We start from the raw sequence: 16,330 nt of genomic DNA, 5'->3' as shown, positions 1-16,330 counted from the left end.
CTTTTCAGTGAATCGTTAAATTCTTGATATATTATTGCTCGACTTGTCAATTTTGGATTGTTACTTGAACAATGTGCTTGCATGTGTGGTCTTGGCCTCACGAGCGTTTTGCTCACCCTGTAGATTTGTTTTCCTTAACAGGGATGGACTTGAAGTGAAACTCAAAGAAACCCTTAGTATGTACATTTATGTTAGGGTTTCAAATGTAATTGATTAGACTTTCGGCTGTTGTATATTTTGGAAATTGATGTATCTTTTAGGTACCCTAACGTGAGAATTGGATGACTTATGTATCCTGAACTTATGGTGTAAGATTAGATGTTATTTATAGAAGTTTTCGCACTTATTGTACTTTGCCTTGTCGCTTTGGGATACTATTGTATTAAGCTTGAATGGGAACTATACCGAGTCCTGGCGAGAGTTGGGCAGGCGTCCCGCGGATACCCTTTGGTTCACCTTAGGGAGAAGTGGGGGCGTCACAATTACTATATCCCTGATTTGTGTGGTTCCTTTTTTATTGGGGGGATAGATGTGAGCAACAACACCTAGTGCATCTCTTAGTCACGAAAAATATTATAAGAATCAATTTAATGTTGGTAATGATTTTTAACACAAGCAAATTTCCATAACTCACTGATTTCAGAGTTGTCATCAATATGCTAATGAAATCTTTTGAATGAAGTAACTATGAAGATTGGTGGAATTGTTGGAGACTGTTCTTCATCCAGCAACTGAACAACAGTGGAATTGTCAATGTACTGGGTACATTGTTTTGCATGGCAGCTGTAGCCAGGTGAAGTGTATTCAACTCTGGCATTGGTTATAATGTATGGCTTATAGAGTTGAAAGTGATTGCGAAAGAATTCTATATCCGATTTAGATATCAGAGCTTCAATTGTTTTTCCTTGTAAGTTATGATATTTTTTCTTAGTTAGTTTGTAAATTTTTTTGTGGAATAATAACGTGAATGAATAAAGAATTGAGTTTAGTATACCTCAAAATCAAATAGTATTAACTTCTAATAGCAGTTTCTAGCCTTAGAAATCTGGGCCTTTTGTTTTTTAATAATTTGAGCAATAGTTGTCCAGTTTTGCATGCTAGGAAGAATATTAGCAAATTTGAGAATTTCTCTATCCATCTGCATTGGAGGAAAAAGTGAGAGCACCAACAAAATTATGTCTGTGTGGAGCATGCATATTGTAAAAATAATTTAGGAATAAGCTATATCCAAAACTCCTTTGTATACTATATTTTCTATTATAAACTCTTTCTGAGGGCTAAAGGTTGATGGTCGAATCAATATTTTGACAGATTTATTGTTTTTGCTATTGACATGGTGACATAGAATTGGCCATGTGAGAATACGGGTTCACGAAGATATTTGCCAACAAAGTCTAATGTCTATCCTTGAGCTTTATTTATAGTTATGGCAAAGCAAACTCGAATTGAATTCTTTCAAATGATATAGGAAAATTTGGGTCATTCTCCACTTTGAAGCAAATTCTATGCAAAAATACTTCTTCGCCAACAAATTCTCCACAACTGATGACTGCATCTAGAATGTTAGGCCTTATGGATCTGCATATGAGTCTAGTTTCGTTGCAGAGTCCTTGAGGTAGGTCAATGTTGTGGAGTAACATAATCGTACAGTTTGGTTTGAGCATGAGTTTATGGAGGGAAGGGGGAAATCATTTAGAGTAAAGCTGTTCAAAAAATCTTCCATCACTATTTGCTAACCATCATCAATGCACTTGTCTCGGTTAATATATTCTTGTAAATCTCCTAGAAAGCTATCAATGAACTTTTCATTTAATTCATCAACAAACTCATTTTTTGTTGTCTCTATAGCTCGATTAACTAAAGAAAAATTAGTATCAGAGAAGGCCTTCATAGCTAGAAAGATAGTTGTCATTAAAGCTGCAACTGATTCTCTTCGATAGTGTATCGAATAAGGAATGGTTGAGAGATTTCAATGGAGTCGTTGTCTGCTATTTGCTCTATGCCATTTCCAACTCAGAGAAGATAAGCAGTGAATTGTGGATCAGATTTTGCCCTCATATTTTCTATCCGATGAAGATTCCATAGTTGAGGCTAGATATATGATCTCAAAATGCTAGCTTCAATGAAGTCTAATTTTGTTCCTTTTGTTACTACAGGTAAAACTTGTCGAAAATCACCTCCAAAGACAATGACTTTTGAACCAAATAAGTCTGTGTTGTCCATTAAATATTTGAGTAATTTGTCGACTCCTTCTATTGTTGCTCTGTGCATCATAGGAGCAATGTCCCAAATTATCAGTTTGGCTTCTGCAGTAAATTTGCTAATAAACTCTGCTTGCTAACTTTATAGAGGTTATCCTTAACTGCATTGATTGGAATCTTGAATCTTGAATGTGCTATTCTATCTCTTGGCAGGCTGGATACAGCTACTCCACATGATGCATTTACAATAGCTGTGGAACCTTTGGATCTGATTTTAGCAAGAAGAACTCTACAAAAAAGTCTTACCAGTTCCTCTTGGCCCATCTTTGAAAAACAACCTTTTTATGTAGAAACACAGCTTTTATGATAGTATCAAAGGCAACTTTTTGTTCAGAGTTTAATTGATGCACTGATGATAGGTCCATTTCTGATATAAGTATCTGTGATTCAACCATTGTGCCCCTGATCTACCAGCCTATTTCATCAAATCTTAAGATTCTAGGGACTAAACCATATGTATATATGTTTCTTCCCATTGACTCTAAGAAGCTATTTATTGGCTTTCGTACTTGATAGCGAACATTTTGAGCAAAAAGGTTCGACAAGATGTTGAAGTCCTGTGATAGATCTTCCTCAAAAACTTTCCACAAATATCTGGCATTTATTGGTGGAAAGCATACTAACAGTGTGCGCAAATAACCTTCTCATGTTGTAGGGAATTTGGCATAAACTGGTTTCTGGTAAGCATTTTTCTTGTGAATTATCAGATTCAAAGTAGCCTTTAAGTATAGCAACTTCACGAAAAATGTTAGTATAGACTCCATTTACTATTTTAAGATCATCAAATGACATTGGTGCTTTAACATGTGTAAGCAAAATCCTTAAGAAATACTTTCGCCTTCTATTAGAGCTGCTACAACAATTCCTATTGCATTGTTTGCTATCTCGAGTCCCATTTCTTTGTACTAGTATACCAAACAAAGTGTTTAGGAAACTTTTTGTATGTCAATTTCAAATTTTGAGCTAAAGTATTGGACGAATTCATTGAAAAAATTCCATGGGCATGGTTTTTTGGCAAATTTATTTCTAATGAGATGTTGGAGGTCTTGATTTTCATTGAAAGTCATTGTTTGCAAGTTTTCTAGGTGTAACTAGAGGTGGATAACTGAAGGGTGTATTTCTATCAGTGAAAATCTATATATCCTCCATATTGCTTTGACTGCACATACCTACCTAGCTGCTTGACATTCAATAATCTCATCAACAGCAGTGTTTCGATCATTAGAGTTAGCCTGAAAATGAATTCTATCATGGCCTTTGTATATGTACTTGACAGTTTTAACAGTTGAGTAAATCTCCACTTTAATATGACAATTGAACTTTGCGACCAAGTAAGGATTGTGTGGTACCATCCATCTATTGTCTAGTTCATGGCCTTGAACAATAACTTTCTTACCATTATTTCTTCTGCGATAAGTAGGATATGCATTATCTGCATGGAATGTATGTTCAGCCCACAGTTTTTGCATTTTTTTTCCTTCTTATACCTTCCATACAAACATTTTCTGGGTTTCTGTTGCCACATGGTCCACGAATCATGTGTTTTTTCACCATCTTGAATAGATGTCTGTTTGCTTTTTCATCAGGTAATTCAACGCTTACGATTTGATCATAAGCTTTGGTAGAATATAGCTTGGAGCATACCTTTAGGATTATTAGAAAATGGGCATGCGACAAACCTCGTTTTTGGAATTCAACTATATAGGTAGATGCTGCAACTTTTCCAAAGATCTCTTTTTTTAATAAGTCTTCTTCGAATACATCCAGTTTTGCATGGAAGACTCGAGATAATAAGTCTGCTTTGTTATGTGCCTCATCTATTAGTAACATATGTTTCCTGATTTCTAACCACAATGGATTGTAAGTGATTGTGATGAAGAGGTCTAGATTTTATTTTGATATTTTGGTAATATACCCTATGTTTCACTTTTGGTTTATAATTAAGCTTGAATTATTGGTTGAATTGTAGAACTCTAGTGATCATATGGAGATTTGAACGGTTATTTTGAGAATTGATTGTAGTGAATGTAGTGAGTCCTAATGAGAGTTGGGCAGGCAGTCCGCTAACCTTTAGAATATGCCCTAGGGGAAGGTGGGGTTGTCACATATATCATGGAAGTAGAGTTGCGGAAGCATGCCAGATCCTCCATGTGGAATAAAATCATTAACAACATGATATGTTTGTCCTTGAATTTTGAAAGTATAGATTCCATTTGATCTTCTGAATAATTTTTTGTCATATTGAACTCCAAAAGATGTGAGGCAAACGTATTATTATATGTCCTGACATATATTCGAAAAGATGCAGGTTCATCGATTTTTCTCATATCAAATTGAATGAGCTCATCAAGAAGTTTGTTCTGTTGAAGAACAATCTGAACATTAGAGCAACAAAAGCCTGGAGTTTCAGAAAGAATTCTTTTTGCCTCACAATACTGACAATCTAGTTTAGTCGGTAATACATCTAGTGTTGTACGAATACATCTTAAAGCATCAATTCCTGAAGCAGATGTACGGCCTATTAAATGAGAAAATACAATCATGAGATTATATTTATTGATTAATGGAACAACATTTGCTACCAGTTAAGCAGCAGCAAAATAGACCTGAATTCCTCTTCGATTGACTAGAGCGCTTATTCGAGAAGGGTGCACATTTCTTTGTGCATTTCTTTCACGGCTAATAGATGTAGTTGTTGTATTTATTGCACAAAAATGAGCATGAAGGACCATTGTATTGAGATGAATAGTACTCTTGGAAATTAGTAGTCCATATAGGCCAGATATAAGTGTACAATGAATCAAAGGGACAAATAAAAGACCATTACCTGATAATTCGCCTGGTGTCTATTGAAGATAAGCATAACAATCTTGACAAAATGCAATGAGCGGATAAGCATAATTCGCCTGTACAATGAGCGGTTGATCTGATGGAAAATAGGTTTAGTTAATTCCTAAATGTCAAAATACATGAAATGAATATGTTGGATAAAAAGTATGGCTTGATTGGATGGTTCTTATGAGTGTTTTCTGATTGTAACAAATATAAAAAAGCAATTATGAGTAGTCATATATTATGAAACTCATGAACAAGATAGTCAACATAGAATGAAATAGTAATTTACCATGTTCATATGTAGAAAACTCATACATATGATCTTTGAATTTATTTTCAACAGCAGTTGTAGGAGTTCGTAAATCTACTGATGCAATAACAAGTTAGTGAATGAACTAAAGAATAAATAAACTATTAAATGCTAACCACAAGGAAAAAAGATGCATTCATACCTTGCAGTGATTATGTTACGACACCATGTTTAACTTTTCTGCTACTAATAACTATCATTGCTTGAGATAGAAACTGAGAAGGCATATGCTTAAAAGTCTTTTTAAGCAAACCAAAAGAATCAACAAATGCTTTAAGAATTGTGGTTGGAGAAGATTGCTGATCTGATTCTCGAATAACTAATGGACGAAATGTTTGCCTTTTCCTTGTAATAGGAACATTTATAATATCAAATATCTGACAATTTGTGCAAATGATGGATTCATCATCTTTGGTGTTCACATCAATAAGTTGAGCAATTATATCACTCACGGCGTTCTGCTCAGCCATAGTATAAGATATTGAAGTTTCTTGATTTGGCTGATGAACAAACATTTCAAAAAATTCATGTCCTTTCCTAACTATCTCCATTTGTGTTGCAGTAGATAGTGTGAGCAAATTTTTTTTATCTTTCTTGTTTGATAAGCTTGGTGTTCTTTAGCACGTCGAATTTCTTTTTCCTGTAATGTCAATGATGCATCTTCTCCCCTTGTTTTCGATTTCGATCATTTCTTTTCTCATAAAGATTACAACTGTCATCATCTGTCTTCAGCTTTGAAGAACTCATGGTGAAAGGGAAACTCAAGAACACAGAACAAAGATTGCACAGAGGAACTAATGCAGAATTTCGTTAAGAAAGTGGTAGGCTTATAACCAAAAATAGTAATATTGGATACTAACTCACTAGCATATGTTAAAGAGTTAAAAATTATCAAATAAGATAAGTATAATTGTGTCGAACAGTATAGGGTAATACCTTCGTTTGACTGAAAGCAGTGACCTGTCCACCGCATATATCCAATGGCAACTAAATGGATGACAAATAAAATGTTAGACTAATTATTAGCTAAAGACAAAGTTATATATCATAAGTTGACTATGCAAAATTGTTACAGTAAGAGCAAAAGAACAACCATAATCAAGTTACTCTGAACAGCTATCTTTTTTAAGTTATTTTTCTTGGAGGGAAAGACAATCATATGGATACTTTGAAAACCTGACTTAAACAAGTTATTGATGGAGTTAATAGCAAAACAACAATCACGACTATAAGAAGACATGAACACATGAAGATTGTGCAGTAAAAGTTATAAGTAAACAGATCATGCCAAGTGAAAGTAGAAGGAATCAAGGAACTAAAACTAATGAACTAATAAAGCTATACAACAAAAAAGCATACGTAAAAGAAACTAATGAACTAATAAACTATATAACAAAAAAGGATAAACAAAAAGGAAGTTTACTTAAGCAATGGAATGAACAAAATGGCAGATCAATGGAAACAGAAACAATGTAGCAAGAATAAGAGCAAAGTGTACTTGCAATCTATGTTTTCAGAACCGGACCGGATAGCGACTCGGCCGAGGTCAGGGGTCAGGGGTCAATGGGTTCGACCGGGGGTCGATAGGGGTCGAACCGGATGACGTCATTAATAAAAATTATTTAAAAATTAAAATATTATATATATAATATATAATAATATATTGATATTAATAAAGGTATATTCATATATATTTGATGTTTCAAATATATTTAACAAGAAAATACAAAGAAATTAGAACAATCAAGTAGCAATTTATATTATTTAATAAATATTAACAAGTTTAGAATTAAAATTATGAATTTAATTGAAAAATAACATCAAATTTTAGGACAATATTTATAAAGTATCAAATATTTGAGGTATATCAATAAGTTTTAACAATTTAGGGGGTCAAAACATAATATTAAAAAGTTTGAATTTTTTTTTTTAAAAAAGCACTGTTGAACCGGAAAAACCGGTTTTTACCCGGTCAAACCCGGTTTTTTACCGGCTTTGACCGGGTTTTAAATTTCCGGTTTTTTAATATGACTCGGACCGGCTACCTGGCCGGTTCCCGGTTCAACCGGCCGGTCCGGTCCGAGTTTCAAAACAGAGCTTGCAATGAACAAGCGAGTGATGTTCTTAGTCTAACACACTTGCTTTTAGATTTAATACATAATGGCTGACAAAACTGGAGCCAAAAACTTTCTCTAAGATGAGAAAATGTGAAATGACATAAGAATCCATTGGTAAAAATAGAGGAATCCATCGAATTAGTATCTAGAAGGATTAAATAGTAGTAACACTATATTCATTATTGACATGTGATAGAACCTCACAATCATGTCTTTGAAATGTACAAAAGAATCTTCAACTATATAACATAATTCACCACACAAATGGCATCTAGAAGGATAACAAAGTAAAAAACAAATTCATTGATTGATTTGGAGGGAAAAACACAAAGGTTAAAGCTTTGAATTATGATAGAATTATATAAAGCTTTTAATTATAAAGTTTTCATAATTGTATATGTATACGTATTGTATGTAGAAGGACATATGTCATAAAAAAATTTTAATCATGACTAAATTAATTTTTCAAATGGCAAAATTTAAAACCATGTATTAAATTTGAATTAGACATGATTATACATTTGAAATAGTAAGCATGTATTAAATTTGAAATAGCAATCATAATTTAAAAGGCATGCATAAGGATATTTATATATGCAAATAAACTGACTAAAGTCATTTTTTGGAATTCAACTTTTTATGGAAATATGGTAACTACTAAAATTATTACATAAAGTGGCATTCATGAATATATATATATATATGTTCTTTAAAATTAAAATATTGTCTCAATAAATGCATATTAGAATTTTTTAAAATTACATTTCAAAAGGCAAGATTAGAAAATAGATGTTAAATTTGGAATTATGACTTTTATTTTAAGGTTGATTTGTTGCTTAGTCCCAATATTAAAGTCTTTTTTTTTTTGCAATCCAACTTTTTTTTATCAAAATATAGCAATCACTATGGCTGCATAAAGTGGCATTAATGAATTTAAAAATAATTTTTCAAGTAAAAAAAGGAACCGCGGCAAAAAAGCAGCCATTATTTGACTCATTATCTTTTACATATATATATATCCTTTAATTAAAAATTCATTATTTGATGTAACACAAGCACATTGCTTAACTAAATGAATTACATAAATTAGTTGTGCATTTTCACCAATAACCGCAAATTTCTATTTATAATACAACTACTGTAATGCAACTTCAATCATAAGTACATTATATAAATTATATTATGCAATTTGACTAATAACCGCAAATTGCAGTTGTAACTAGAAATTGGTATTATAATACAACTTCAATTACATTGTAATATTTTTCAGGTATGCTGATTACTACAACTACAAAATTCGTGTTTACATCAAAAGAAAAAAAACTACTTTGTTCCCAAATTTCGCAGTATCTGGATTAGAATGCTGCTTGACTTGGTGAAAAACTACTTTGTTTCCAAATTTCATAGCATCTAGGCTGGAATGCCGCTTGACTTGGCAACCATATGTAAAAGTTGGAAGTACAATCCATCAAAGCAAGCTTATGCACTTGAAGGTATAACACCACAAAAGTCTAGCATGAACAGTGGAACACCGCAACTACCTCTTATATGTATAAGGATATTTGTGATGAGGAAAGGATGATTCCTACCTCCTAGTGCAAAGAAGCACTTGGTGTAAAAAGATGGGCTTCTGTCCACATATCGTAAAGTTACAGTTTGATAAATAAAAACTACACTTGTGATATATATATGTATGTATGTTTTCTACCCCTTAGCTTCTGTTTTAACAATTCTAGTTCACTTAGTTTACTTATGCCCCGTTTAGAACCTGAGTTTTTTGGAAGTTTGTCTAAAACTTTACTGTAGATCACTGTAGAAGTTGTAGAAAAATTTTACTGTATAAATTTTTTAAAAACTTTACTGTAGCAAAAAATGTTTTTTTAATAACTTTTACTGTAGCAAAAATTTTACTCTTTTCAACTAATTGATACAAATAAATTAACATAGCAATTTTCATATATTTCACATAATTATTGAATCTCAAACAAATATGCGGATTATTTGTTATGCCAAAATAATTACAGGAACTTGTGAATACATTGCATTCATTAAAAGTGGCCATGAATGTGGTAAACAAGTAGATGAGCAGAAGGCTTAATTGCTACATGACGAAAAAACACATACCGAAGCATTTCTACCACTATCAGATCAAAAAGAGAACAAATGTACTGCCAAGGCCAAATAAATTAGCAATAATCCCACCAACTAACAAAAAAATGAAGCAAATGGAAAGGAATCTAATATACAGTGACTGCTCAGCCATTATGGCAATCTGCTGCATAAAAAAAAAAAAAAAAAAAGGGAGCAGCCGAGCTCAATTCATCAAGTTCTGGTAGTTTGGCACCTAAAAGTAGAGGGCTTTTGTAGCGGGCGGACAAGAGCAGCTGTTGCAGGGCTCACCATGGTGGAGGACATGACTATCAGCCACCGTAGGCTTTGCCGGACTTCAGCAAGTACCTTCCAAAATGATGAACCTTCGATGGACATAGCTCCGTCGGCTGCGAGACTGCTACACCAGTAGAGGAGTGTCCAACTAACTTCGTGCGCCGCTTCTCTTTGGGTTTATCAGCCCACGAACGAGAATGAATTAGCTTGGTGTTCTCCTGCAGTTTAGCAACTAGGGCAGCTATTGATCTGTGCAACGAGCTGACTGCTTTGTTGTTCATGAAGACAGGAAAAAATAAAGGCCAGATCGACGTCGTTTCAGTAGATGATCAGAAAGTTTTTTGCAAGTTTTTGAGGCCAAAACGATGTAGTTTCATTAAAGTTTCAGACAACCTCTAAAAGTTTTTTTGCAATTTTTTTGAGTTCCTGTGGCAAAAGTTATTAAAAAACTAGTAGCAAACAAACTTGCTAAAAAACCATAGTTCCAAACAGGGCCTTAGTTCAAGTTTTATCTGAATGTTGAGTAATTGCTTATTTATTGGACTTTATCATATCAATTCAATTCACTTTGTTAATTCAATTTAAGACACTTCTCAGAGTGGGTGTTAAACAAAATAATCAATTAATTGATAAAGATATTAAAAAGATCTCTCCTGCCAATTGATTAATTGATTGATAAAGATCATTAACCTCGTTATTCAATGCCAATAAAATTTAGAGATAAAAGCCTAGGTGCATTAGCATATTTAGTGCCATATTTGATTCATACAACACTCATACACACACTTAAGAGGACGAATGGTGCAATACTACTTAATACAAAGATTTCATAATTAATTTATTGACTTCTCTAATGAAGATGGTCTTTGCTTTACTTTTCTTCACCACCAATCCCTCAATTTACCAAAGCATCTTGAATCCCCTTTTCTCGAACTTTTATTAAGTTGATGTTTCTATCTCTTGTCAACACGGCAAAATAGATAAATAGTTGGTAATTAGTTATGGTTCAATGAATAGTAAGTGGAATTCATCCAATCTATTAGTTTTGGTTCAATTATCCAGATATAAACACACAAATGTAACCATACATTCACTCAAACTTTAAGAGAGTGATTCCATATATTCTTTGTTTATTACTTGCTTCAATTGATAGTTTTCCTTGCTTTTAATGTGTAGATTATTATATAATCAACTTCAAAATTTGTTGATGCTATGAGAACCCAACAAAATTAATTCAAGGAATTAGTAGTGCGCTTGTCAAATTGATTTAATCATAAGTTTACATATTACATGTTACGAGTAGTATCCATAATAGACAAATACATAAATAGTAGCTTATTAATTAGGATTAATCTTATATATACTATTAGCATCTACATTATCATCGCTAGATGCATGACAACTAATCATATTCAAATTTGAAATCTAAATTTTGCATCTATGTCATGTATCCAATTATGATAATGTATACGTTATCTGTATATATAAGATTAATTCTATTTATTAGGAGGAAAAAATAAAGAGAAAAAAAAAGTATGGAGAATGATGAGTCCAATCTGGCAAGGAATTCCTTGAATGCCAACATTTTGGAGAACTCCATGGTCCTACACACATACTTTAGACTTTCTTTCTTCTCTTTAGTCCTGATTGCACTTCATAGCTCATACATCACATTTAGGCACCGTTTAGTTTGAGAGAAAGGAAGCCAAAGAAAAGAAAAGGACACTAATGGAAAAGAAAGAGAAAGAGTGTAGAGGAGTGATTTCCATCTATCTTGTTTGGATTAAGGATGAAAATAAAAGAAAGAAAATATTAAATTTTTGTTTGGATTGAAGAAGGAAAAGAAAAGATCAAGTGTTAATTTACCAAAAAAAACAAAAAAATGATCTTTTAAAAATTTTTAAATTATTTCAATTAATTTAGCTTCATTTCCCTCCATTTCCGCCCACTTTTGGGCGGAAATCAAAACTCTATAAAACTAACTATTAGAGTCTTTCATTTGCTTTCCCTCCCTATCTTTTCTTTTCCCTCCACAAAAATCAATCCAAACAATAAAAATCAAATCCCCCCAATTCCTCTTCTTTCTTTTCCTTTCCATTCCCTCAATGTAAACGGTGCCTTAAAACTAACTCAATCATTCTTCTATTTTATCTCTACTCACACAGTTATTTTTTCCTGATTCTTATACTTTTGATATGCTGGCCCATGGCTCATGGATATTAAATAAATTTTTTGAAGGGAAATGCCTGTCATGGTAGCTTGCTACTGGACATTTAAGCGTGCCTTGCATTCTTATAGAAAAAAAAAATGTAAGCATGCCACATGAATAATCTATCTAAAAACCATTAAACTAGATAATACAAAATGGTGAACAAAAGACTCAATTGATAAGGACGGACAACTTTCTCACAAGAGGTCATGTATTCGGATTGAGCTGTTGATGTGAGGACTGTATTAGTCAATGATGGACCCAAGATGTTAGTTTAGGAAGGGTGAATCATCAAAAATCTAATAACAAAAAAATTCTATAGCAAAAAAATATATACTAAATGTAAAATGAAAGTTCAATAAACTATAAAAATAAGAAATTTTTAAAAATAAATATAAAGTATATAGAAAAATGTGAAAATTAGACTCTACACCATTCTATTTACTACCAATGTCAGGCATTTAATATCGTAGTTGAAAGTTCTTCAATTTGTATAATAGTTGAATTTTCTTTTTTTTTATTGTTTTGTTTGTCTTGGATTTCCCATGTAACATGTATAGTTTACCTCAGTTGCTATTTTAAAGTTACAAGAATCAAGAAATTAATAGCTAGTTTATTATAAGAAATTTGGTTAAAAGAAACTTTAGTATTTTTGTAATTGTTATTCACAAGTAGTACTAATCGTATGGTAAAATAGATACCAATGATATACTTTATAAGGAAACTAATTATTAGGTTGATTTAGGACAATTTATCAAAAATGAAATTAAACAAAATAATGAAAACAACTACTAGTAATTATGCTTAGGTGGACCAAAGCAATATAATTCTAGTTTGACAACTAAAATCATAGGGAGGATTTTAATATTTTGAAAACTGTTGAGGAGGCAGATGCCCTTATCCATCCCCCTGTGTTCATCCCTAATGTTGGTGGATGACCTGTAAGAATCCCTATAACTAGTCTAGGGGGAATGTTTTTATAAGCTGCTAACAACTTAACTATTTTTGTAGCTCCAGAGTATTTCAGTTTATACTCCTACCTATATTATCTAGATATACTAAGAAAGGTGTACGGTCTAATAAGGCAACTTTGAAATATTTACTCATGGATAGAGTAAAGGGCATGTTCTAACCCGTGATGGTGACCAAAGTCGAATCCACCCAAAATTTTTGTACTAAAAAAATAACAAAATGATTCAACCATGCATTGAAATCCAGATTTTCTTTCCATAGATATCCGTATTAGTTATTATTACTTATCCATCTCCGTGTATTAGCTAAAGATATGGATGGATGAATGGTTATGGTAACATTGCCTTCTCCACCTACCATCAACTTATATATATACATACATATACAGAGGCAACACCAACTATCAATTGCCAAAATCAAATATATTAACTTGGCAATGCCTAGTGCTAAAAATCAGTTATCATCATCTCCAGCAACAAATGAAGCCAAAGGTGAACAAAAGTCACTTGTCTTTGACGCATCTTTTCTCCAAAACCAATCCGACATTCCCTATGAGTTCATATGGCCTGATGAGGAAAAGCCTTGTCCTGAACCTCCCCCAGTGCTTCATGTGCCTTGTATAGATTTGAATGGCTTCCTCTCTGGGGACCCTGTCGCTCTCTCTACCACAACTAAGCTAGTAAAGCAGGCATGTCTTGAACATGGTTTCTTTCTTGTGGTTAATCATGGGATGGACTTGCAACTCCTAAAAGTAGCCCACAAGTGCTTGGATTTCTTCTTTGACAGGCCACTACAAGAAAAACAAAGAGTCCAGAGAAAACTTGGGGATCATTGTGGTTATGCTAGCAGCTTCACTAATAGGTTCTCCTCCAAACTTCCATGGAAAGAAACGCTCTCATTTCGATATTGTGATGATGGTCAACAAGCCCTTAACATTGTTGAAAGCTACTTCTTGGATGCAATGGGTGAAGATTTTAGAGAATCTGGGTATAAAATTGCATACATGCCACTAGTTATTTTTCTTCTTAGTACAATAAAAGCTTTTTTTTTTGCTTTCCTACTTTTGATGATGTATTGCTTTTTCTTGTCTTTGTCTTTAGGAAGGTGTTCCAAAAGTACAGTGAAGCCATGAGCAGTCTATCTCTTAAAATTATGGAGCTTCTGGGAACCAGTCTTGGAGTAAAAGCGAAACATTTCAGAGAATTCTTTACAAGAAATGATTCAATAATGAGATTAAACTACTATCCTCCATGCCAAAAACCTGATCTAACTCTTGGAACAGGTCCTCATACCGACCCTACATCCTTAACAATTCTTCATCAGGATCATGTTGGAGGCCTTGAAGTGTATGTCAATGGAAAATGGCACTCTGTTCCTCCTAACCCTGAGGCTTTCGTTGTCAATATTGGCGACACATTCATGGTGAGTTATAGTATAGTAATCCGTTGGTGTCACTGCAATTAGCTTTTTCTTTGTCTAATCTACTGCTTTGTTCCAATTCTTATTTTGATTGTTTGATTTCTTCAAAAGATCATTTTGAAAAAGAAAAAAAAATGAAATAGAATAAGTTTGTTATCTTATATTGTTATTTTCAGAATTCTTGTTTGTTTATGAAAATAAATGTTCATTTTGCTCAAAATGTTCGGTTTGTTAATTCGGGACTGAAATACTTATTGGGGACTAATGTCTTTCAGGCTCTTTCAAATGGAATCTACAAAAGTTGCTTGCATAGGGCTATTGTGAACTCTCGAACTCCAAGAAAATCTATTGCATTTTTCCTGTGTCCCAAAATGGATAAGGTTGTAAGCCCCCCGGAAGAATTGGTATCTTTTGATAATCCAAGGATGTTTCCAGATTTTACATGGTCAGAGCTGCTTGAATTCACTCAGAAACATTACAGATCTGATATGAAAACCCTGGACGCTTTTGCGAAATGGCTGATACACCAAAGGGATGATCAAAAAACGGCTGCGTAATTAGTCAAGCCAAATATTTTGCAAACAAAATCAAGCGTGTTAGACTTAAGAATTCTAGGTGAAGGTGACAGGAAATTTAAAAAAAAAAAGGATGGATATCTGCCCCTTAAAGAGTTGAAATAAAACAGCCCACCACAAACTTGTGATGATGGAGGGTTGTATTGCAGTTGTATATAGTTGGTGTTGTACTATGGAGTATAGACTATAATAAACTCCTATATGAGAAAATTGGGGATGAGATCTTCTCTATTACTTTTCTCTCCATTTATATATTGTTTATTTTTCTCTTCATTTATCTATTTTTTATATTTATACAAGTAAATTTTCTCACAATAATCTGTTTGTGTCAATAATTTTATTTCCACAAGTATATCAACATACTCAAAAATTAAGCTCATTTATGAATATTTTATAATTCAATTTGTACAAGATATTTTGATAGTACAAAATAGGTCAAAATTGCTGTGAAAATTGTAAAATTTGATCCAATAGTAAAATTTAATCAATTTAATTTCAACTTTTGTACATACTTTAACCAACTAGAGAATATAATATGGATGCTTTTATTTTTCAAAAATTATATTTATTTAGATGTAATTGAGGGAAAATCTTCCCCAGTTATGGAGAGGAATCTAACTGAAGACAACTAGTGCAATATGCAATTTTCGTGAATAAGGAGCTTTAATGGCCTTCGTGATGACAATTTAGCTTTTCCTTATTCAGAGGAATAGTTGTCTTCTTTGCCTTTTGGCATCCATTTAGGGTCATTCTTGACTTAGAGAGCTCAATCCGTACTCACTCGTAAGGTTAAAAGTACCTGTAAACTTTCAAAACTAGATGATGCCTTACCTACGAAAATTGAAAAAGTTTCAGATGTTGCCAAATTCAAGAAAAGGTTGCTTGAGATAACAAAATATAGTCAAATTCCATAATAGTTTAAGGGTTTATTTATTATACGTCCATAAGGGACGACAAAATTCCAAAAAAAAAAAATTGTTAGGTCAAATTTCCTTATTGCTGGGTGGGCCAACTCTCATGTACAAAGAAGGAGCTACATTGATAAAATTTTTCTCAATAAGGAATCAAGGAAGTCTATGATGGATATGGAGAATGATGATATAGCGGATTCTCAGGTTGAGTTTTTTTCAAAGTCTTTGAGCCTAAATTTTCTAATGGCAAATTGTTTTGTACAGTATGGAAAGGATTTGACAAAAATATTGATAATAGTGGTCACCCAACTGGAGACTTGATTACTCAAAGACAAC

The 16,330-nt window shown here is 32.9% G+C and overlaps 1 protein-coding gene across 1 annotated transcript; it reads left to right on the top strand.

Moving 5' to 3' along the window:
* The first annotated feature begins 13,231 nt into the window (after positions 1 to 13,231).
* Positions 13,232 to 15,317, top strand: LOC113736379 (gibberellin 20 oxidase 1-D-like). The gene is made up of 3 exons (XM_027263316.2): positions 13,232 to 14,076; positions 14,190 to 14,511; positions 14,784 to 15,317. Exons 1-3 carry the CDS (start codon positions 13,415 to 13,417, stop codon positions 15,063 to 15,065), a joined length of 1,266 nt encoding a protein of 421 aa, XP_027119117.2. The 5' UTR covers positions 13,232 to 13,414; the 3' UTR covers positions 15,066 to 15,317.
* The last annotated feature ends 1,013 nt before the right edge of the window (positions 15,318 to 16,330 follow it).

The sequence above is a fragment of the Coffea arabica genome, chromosome 3e (assembly GCF_036785885.1).
Source record: "Coffea arabica cultivar ET-39 chromosome 3e, Coffea Arabica ET-39 HiFi, whole genome shotgun sequence".
Classification (NCBI taxonomy): domain Eukaryota; kingdom Viridiplantae; phylum Streptophyta; class Magnoliopsida; order Gentianales; family Rubiaceae; genus Coffea; species Coffea arabica.
The sequence above is the reverse complement of the archived record's forward strand: the minus strand, read 5'-3'. Positions and strand labels throughout refer to the sequence as shown.